Below are 8,631 nucleotides of genomic sequence, written 5' to 3'. Positions count from 1 at the left end.
AATCATGGCCCCAAAATTCTTTGGCACTTTCATCAACAAAAACAATAGAGATAAAAATAAAGATCATTATGACGACATTAATCTTTACACTTCCTCATAAATAACCACTGCAACTTGTTGGATATTCTTTCAAAACTTTTTTTTTACATATGCCAACTTGACTAATATCAACGTGGGTTTAGTAAGACTATAGCAGAAGCCTGTAAAAAAGGGATGTTTTATTTTTATTCCTTCCCCTTTTCTTCAATATATATATTTTTCATGTTGGATATTCTTTCAAAACTTTTTTTTTACATATGCCAACTTGACTAATATCAACGTGGGCTTAGTAAGACTATAGCAGAAGCCTGTAAAAAAGGGATGTTTTATTTTTATTCCTTCCCCTTTTCTTCAATATATATATTTTTCATTCTCTTCCTCTTTCAATATTTTCTTTTGTTTTATGACAGTATCATTTTTCTATTTCTTCATGAAGCTCTGAGATGGAATTGAAGCCAAAGTATTTGGTGTATTAGTGGAGCAAAGTGTTGGCTCGGGAAAGGTGTGGTTTGCCCTTTACCTTCGAAGGTTAATTACTATCACCTCTCCCCCTATTTTATATGGACAATTGGCTTTTGTTCAATCTTATGATCACAATGAGTAGGATTTTGCAATATGGAAGAAGGTGGGGTTAGCGTGGGACATGCTGATTGAATAGGCGACCAAAGCTGTTTGCTACAGCTCTCTTTCAAACAAACTCCTAGGAAGATTGTAAGTTTTGACATGATCTTTTGTTTTGTTTCCCCTTGATTTTGGTGTGTTTTGCAGCTGCTGAAGGAATGGTGTGCAACCACCTGTGTTCAAGTGATGGCTGTTGGGGACCTGGGCCGGACCAGTGCCTGTCTTGCCGCCGCTTCAGTAGGGGAAGGATCTGCATAGAATCTTGTAACCTCTATGATGGGTAAGGCTGTTTCTCATGTTGTCTTTACTTTACGAGCTGTGAAGTACTGATTAGCTCAGATTTAAAAGTTGTGAGAAAATGGCAAAATTTCAGAATGTGTTTGTAGGTCAAGATTTTTAAGGACAGCTCTTGTATAAAGGAGAAACATATAAAACAATTGTGTTGAGGGGAAATAATTGCATTTTAAATAACAAGTCTAAACATATTATTTACTATTATGTACATTTAAAAATGTATATACTTAGACAATTCTTAATAAATATGAAGGTGGCTGTTATAAGTAATCTTTCCTTCCATATGTCCTCCCAATTTTTTTTTCTCTCTCATAATTTCCTATTAATTTTCATCTGGTGTTACAGCATATCTTTTGATTGTTTCCCATTCATGTCATATGTCTATTTGTGTATCAGGAACAACCCACATTTCTGTGTCTTTGACAACTGCTTAAACCTTTAGAAAAACCACCTTTGTAGTTTCTAGTTGAAGAGGTTTTCAAAAGTGTTCTGCCACTTTCTAGATGTTGCATTCTAGGTAAGCAATATTTTAAATCAAATATTTTAAATTGCCTCTGGTACTACAATAATCATATTGCCAATAATAAAAGCTAGTATCTCTCTCATAATTTCCTATTAATTTTCATCTGGTGTTACAGCATATCTTTTGATTGTTTCCAATTCATGTCATATGTCTATTTGTGTATCAGGAACAACCCACATTTCTATGTCTTTGACATCTGCTTAAACCTTTAGAAAAACCACCTTTGTAGTTTCTAGTTGAAGAGGTTTTCAAAAGTGTTCTGCCACTTTCTAGATGTTGCATTCTAGGTAAGCAATATTTTAAATCAAATATTTTAAATTGCCTCTAGTACTACAATAATCATATTGCCAATAATAAAAGCTAGTATAGGTCTAGTTGCATGGCATTTCAAATAGTCATAAAATCACTTTATCATAACATACCATTTTATGCATCATAGCTGTCCTTCATTATTGTTATAATGCATTTTTTAGTACTGTTTCTAAGTTTTCTTATATTGTTCACTGAAAGTATTTTCAATAGTTTTGTAAAGTGTAGTTTTGAAGTTCTTTATTTTATTTCTTCTTATGCCTCGTGAATTGTCTTATTTAAATGTTTTCATGATCCCCAATAACATTGCAGTTTTGCATTTTACATCAGGATAAAATCTACCGATAATAATATTTACATGTCTCTTCTTTGAAAGATGACCAAAACCAATTCCTTCCTTGAAATTCAGAAGAAAAAGATTCAAATTAGAAGTTTAAGTACAAAAAATACTTTAAATAAGAATTTAATAATTTTCAGGGAAATTTCACCAATTTTATAGGATACATTTGACTTATAAATTTGATAATGAATAGCAAATTATGTGCTGCTTGTCTTATTAAATCATATTCATGATTGTTTACATTATTATGAAAAAATATTTTCTGTGCACAAAATATTCTGGATCAAAATACACTTGTTTGTGTGTGCAACAATTGATGCCATTAAAATAACATATAATAGACTTTAATTTTATTAAGCAAATGTTATCTTAAAAGTTTACTGAATATATATGTACAGTTCTCAGAAGGGAATGGATTCTAGAAATCGTTTTATGTAACAGCAGCATCTTATAAACAGTGAGAACTTGTGTAATTAAGTATTGGCCAAAGTCAACACTAGATCTCAATCAAGCCAACACTAAAACTCAAGGCATCTGATTTTTATCCTATTCCCTTTCCAAAATCCAGAGAACTTGTGTAATTAAGTATTGGCCAAAGTCAACACTAGATCTCAATCAAGCCAACACTAGAACTCAAGGCATCTGATTTTTATCCTATTCCCTTTCCAAAATCCATTTTTTTTTTAGTATTTCAGTTTTAACTTGTAAGAAGAACAAAATTCATACACCATTTTCTATCACTTCTGCAAAATGATGATTCGCATTTCCCTGATGATTAGTGATGTTGATCGTTCTTCATGTGTCTGGTTGGCTATTTGTAGGTCTTCCTTGGAAAAATGTATTTTGCCCATTTTTTAATTGGATTATTTGATTTTTTTTACTATGAAGCTGTTTGAGTTCCTTGTATATTCTGGATATTAAGCCCTCGTTGGATGTATAGTTTGCAAATATTTTCTTCCATTCTGTAGGTTCTCTTTTCACTCTGTTGATTGTTTCCTTTGTGGCAAAGAAGCTTTTTAGTTTGATGTAATCCCTTTTATTTTTCTTTTGTTGCTTGTGTTGTTGGGGTCTTAGTCATAAAGTCTTTGCCCAGTCCTACTTCCTGAGGTCTTTCTCCTATGTTTTCTTCCAGGAGTTTTACAGTTTCAGATTTTATTTAAGTCTTTGATCCATTTTTGGTTGATTTTGGTATAAGGTGAGAGTTATGGGTCTAGTTTCATTCTTCTGAACATGGATATCCAGCTTTCCCAGCACCATTTACTGAAGAGGCTTTCCTTTACCCAATGTATGTTCTTGGTGTCTTTGTGAAAGATCAGTTGGCTGTAAGTACCTGAGTTGATTTCTGGACTCTCTGTTCTGTTCCATTTGTCCATGTGTCTGTTTTTATGCCAGTACCATGCTGTTTTGGTCACCATAGCTTTGTAGTAAAGTTTGAAATCAATTTGTGTAATGCCTCTGGCTTTTTTTTTTTTTCCTTTGCTCCGGATTGCTTTGGTTAGTTAGGTCTTTTGTTGTTCCATGTGAATTTTAGGGTTGTTTTTCTATTTGTGTGAAGATTTTCACTGGTATTTTGATGGGGATTGCATTGAATCTGTAGCTCACCTTGGGTAGTCTGGACATTTTCACATTAATTCTTCCAGTCCATGAATAAGGAATGTCTTTCCATCTTTTGGTGTCCTCTCTAAATTCTTTCAGAAGAATTTTGTTGTTCTCTTTATAAGAGATTTTTCACCTCTTTGGTTAAATTTATTACTAGATATTTAATTTTTGGTAACTATTGTTAATAGGCTTGCTTTTCTGATTTATTTTTCTACTTGTTTGTTGTTGGTGTATAAGATTGCTACTGAATTTTGTGTATTGATTTATATCCTGCAACTTTACTGAATTTGTTTATGAGCTCTAGGAGTTTTTTGGTAGAGGTTATGGGTTTTTTTTATTTATAGGATCATATCATCTGCAAACAGTGACAATTTGACTTACTCTTTTCCAATTTGGATGCTGTTTATTTCTTTCTCTTACCTGATTGCTCTGGCTAATACTTCCAATACTGTGTTGAATAGGAGTGGTGTGAGTGGGCATGCTTGCCTTGTTCCTGTGCTTAAAGGAAAAGCTTTCAGTTTTTCCCCATTCAGGATGATATTGGCAGTGTATTTTTCATATATGGCTTTTATTGTGTTGAGATATTTTCCTTCTATACCTAGTTGGTGAGGGTCTTTATCAGGAAGTCTTGCTGAGTTTTGTCAAATGCTTTTTCTGCACCTATTGAGACAATCATATGTTTTTGTCCTCACTTTTGTTGATTTGTTGTATCACATTTATTGAACTATTCTTGCATCCCTGGGATGAATCCCACTTGATTATGATGTATAATCTTTTTGATGTGTTGCTGTATTCTGTTTTCTAATATCTTGTTGAGGACTTTAAACAAAAAATGCAGGTTTCCTAAATAAACTTTGGTTACCAGACTGTTTTGGGTATTTAACATTTTCCATACTTACATAATTAAATCAAACCTGTTAAGAGATATTTAAGGTTTTTAATGCATTTCACAATAGTATTGGGCCCCCATGAAATCATAAGCATAGGGTAAGTTTGAAAGATAGGAAATGAAAGTAACTTATGAAAGTCTGATGTAATTCTTGCCTGCCCAATGATTGATTCTCTGCTTCCCATCTTGTGGCATTAGCTAGTTTCTTTCAACATTGCCTGGTTGTTAGGGTAGCTTTGGAGGAAGAATGAATTCAAATCCTAACTTCATCACTTCATGGTTGAAATGTTCAGTTTTGGACAAAAAACCCCTCATCATTCTAAACTCAATTTTCTTACATGAAAAATGGGATACTAATGGTGTTAACTTTATAGGATAGTGGTGATTATCAAATGAGAAAACGTTACAATCTTGTTAGAGTTCCTGCCATGAATATTGTCATTATTTCTTCTTTTATCTATTAATTCAAGCTGATTAAATGGTTATGTAGAACAGTCATCTTAAAAATTGCTGAAAGTAATCAAATCCAAATGTGACATTCACCAAAATCAGGGGAGCCTATATATATCTATCTATCGATTGATCTATCTATCTATCTATCTATCTATCTATCTATCTATCTATCTATCCATCTGAAGTAATCAAATCCAAATGTGACATTCACCAAAATCAGGGGAGCCTATATATATCTATCTATTGATTGATCTATCTATCTATCTATCCATCTGTCTGTCTATCTATCTATCTATCTGTCTATCTATCTATCTATCTATCTATCTATCTATCTATCTATCTATCTATCTATCTATATGGCTCTTAGGAGAGAAGAAATCCTAAAAAGAGGATTTTTGAAGGGAAAAAAAGAAAATCAGTCAATTCCTAGCTTATTAGCATTCAAATCTATGTCATATAAGTCACTTTATTTCAGCACTCTTAACTACAGTGCACAGTAGATCAAAATGAAAGGTTCATTGCAGTGAAGGCTTCAAGCTTTCCTTACATGGCAACATGTTTAAACTCTTCTGAAACTTTAAGACAAACATAGAAACATCAAATGTAGTGCCAGTCTAATTTTTTTGCACTCATTTTTACACTTAATAATTGCAACCTCTCAAGGAAACTCTATTTTTCCATTTTACAGAGGATATTTAGGAATCTGAAACTTAGAAAAATTAAAGTATTTAAGGCTTAGAAATATTAGTGTTGGTGCTGGAATTTAAATTTGGGACAGACTAGATTCCAAAGTATTTACTCTTTATCACAGGATTGGCTTAGGTAACACACATACAACAAAACAGTGAGAAATGTATCTCAGCACAAACAAGTGAAACAAAACGCAGTATGTAAAGCTCATGCTCAACACACTGTAATCTCTTAGGTTAGATTCAAGTGTTAGGAGAACTCTGGCTAAGTCATAATAGAAACACTAGGGGACAGGGAAGAAAAAGAGCAATGATAAAGACAGCAACAATAAAACACAGAAGAAAAGAGACTGCAAGGAAGATCTTTTCTGAGAGCTGAAAGGGAGACATATACATTTTACTTCTCAACTCTGTATGTGGGGAAGTAGGTTTTGGAGAAGACTAAGAGAAGAATGACCTATGTTTAAGTATCATAAAAATTATGTTCTTTATTTAGTACCATAACCCTTTAATCACTCAAGAAACTATTATCCAAAACCAGTAATTATATGATGATTCCAGTCTTTGCTGTAACTGTTACATAATTTCATTATACAAACAATATTTTTAAAATTTTCTTCACAGTTTAACTACCCCCCATACCAGGTCATTTTGACCTTTACATTCTGAAGTTTTCCTCTGTTGAGTACTTTATATCACTCGTGTTGATGAAGCATGTAACTGTTACATAATTTCATTATACAAACAATATTTTTAAAATTTTCTTCACAGTTTAACTACACCCCATACCAGGTCATTTTGACCTTTACATTCTGAAGTTTTCCTCTGTTGAGTACTTTATATCACTCGTGTTGATGAAGCATGTGAAAAAAAAAAATGAAACCTGTTCTTATGTAATTAAGATTTTAAACTCGAGAGAATTCATAAAAAGTTCGATTCATAACAAACTAATAACTCACTTTAAAACATGCAAAATCCATGTAACTAAATATATGTGCACTGCATGCATAATTAAACTATCTATTTATGCAATTCATTTAAAAAAATCAAACAATTATTTTGTTTTGGAATAGATATAGCCTTAATCTAACCAATAGAAAACATAACTCACCCTTTGGACTGTAGGCTTTTATTAAGATTTTACAGTATTCAAATAAGAAAAAAGTAAACATTTCACTCTAGGGAAAAATATAGTTAAATTTATCACCTAATTAATCCATAATTGCCATATATGTAATGCTATTTGTTTGAAATGTTAGCTCAGGATATGAAAGCACAAAATAAAGTAGCTGTAAATATTTAGTCAAATTTTGTTAATGACTCATAAATGATATTCTAAATTATTTTTACCCAGTATCTCATCTTCTTGTATATTGAGAATGATGTGTTTAAACATATTGTAGATGACAGATAACCAATTTTTGAAATAAAAATTTTGGAGTAGAACAATGATTGAAAAATTTATATATTGATGTCATGTAGCATACAAATAGCTGCAAAATGTGAGGATGTAGGAAAAGATTATTATCATCTCAGAAGATTTCAGTTAGGAAGTTTTGGTATGTTACCATTAAACTATTTTTTTATACCATGTAGAATTACTTCAAAAAGAATTTAGACTGAAGAAAGACGTTGTGATATTAGATCAATAATCTAAGAAAATAAAATCTAACATAAAAGATATTTTTTTTCTAATTCTCCAAGGCAGATATTTTTAAAGGAGAAAAAAAAATCAAAGCGTTTTTTGAAGTTTCACCACAAATAAATTGAAGCATCTTGGGGTTTGAAGGACAAGGATGGGAGAACATTCATGTAACGTAGCAACAAGAAAAATACAATAGTTTTTTCAGAGTTTAGAAGTTAAAGCTTCAGCAAAGAATAAAATTTTATATAGAGAAAAACAGGCAGAGCCCTACTTAAAAAGGTAAAAACAGTCCTGCTGTGTCATCAGAAGAGTTACACTTTTTTTTTTTTTTTTGGAGACTGCTAGAATATCTCTCACAGGAGAGAGGTTTCCAGAATGAGTCTATCGTTGAACCCAAGAAAAGCCATCTGTCTGCACTTTATCTTTTCTCCTAATGGAAAACTTACTCCTTAATGTGCAGGAAAATGTTTCTGATGCTCCTGGCACGTAGAGAAACAAGCTCTAGAATTTACTCTGCCAATAGGACTTTTAGCAGATGTTACTGCATTTGTTAAGTTGACAGCTTGTTTGCTTATACCTCCTCATGCAGCTGATGTTTTCACAGTGAATTTCGGGAGTTTGAGAATGGCTCCATCTGTGTGGAGTGTGACCCCCAGTGTGAGAAGATGGAAGATGGTCTCCTCACATGCCACGGACCGGTAAGCCTAGACACATTTGTGGCTGTACTGGCTCATTTAGTGCCATGTATGAGTGTTTGTGTCACTGTCTTGTCATTGATTCATCCATTCGAAAGGTGCTTGTAGGATACTATAAGGAAATATGTTTAATGTTCTGCCCTCAAGAGGCTGGCAGTTTGGTGGTAGTGGATATGAAATATTTAAAAATTCAATGCAATAAATACTTATTACCCAGATAATATATTTAAATAGCAGAATAAGATATGGAGGTGTCCTGGAAGATTGCACAATGTGCAAAAGAGACATACATAGGTAATTAGATTGACAGGTAATAATTGCTATAAATGTGTATAAATTGTTAAAAATACAAATTAAGGAGAAACTAATTCTGTCTTTGGGATGGAAGTTGAGACATCAAAGAAGGCTATAGAGAAGTGATGTTTGAGCTCTGCTTGGAAGAAGAATCTGAAAAGAGGAAACGTAAAGATATGCAAGTGTGAAAGTTAATGTTGTGTTTGAGGAAAACTATAACACATTCTTATTCATGTTTAGT

The 8,631-nt window shown here is 32.5% G+C and overlaps 1 protein-coding gene across 1 annotated transcript in view; it reads left to right on the top strand.

Moving 5' to 3' along the window:
• Positions 1 to 855: 855 nt before the first annotated feature.
• The window catches only part of LOC103608800 (receptor tyrosine-protein kinase erbB-4-like), a gene marked incomplete at its 3' end in the record, with an annotated part of 62,313 nt that continues 54,537 nt past the window's right edge, over positions 856 to 8,631 (top strand). Inside the window, exons 1-2 of the mRNA XM_008593194.1 lie at positions 856 to 940; positions 8,006 to 8,099. Of these exons, the coding sequence (XP_008591416.1) occupies positions 8,067 to 8,099 (33 nt within the window). The remainder of the gene's footprint in view (positions 941 to 8,005; positions 8,100 to 8,631) is intronic.

Source organism: Galeopterus variegatus, unplaced genomic scaffold (assembly GCF_000696425.1).
Source record: "Galeopterus variegatus unplaced genomic scaffold, G_variegatus-3.0.2 Scaffold8864, whole genome shotgun sequence".
NCBI lineage: Eukaryota > Metazoa > Chordata > Mammalia > Dermoptera > Cynocephalidae > Galeopterus > Galeopterus variegatus.
Note: the sequence above shows the minus strand (reverse complement) of the source record. Positions and strands in the feature narration are given on the sequence as shown.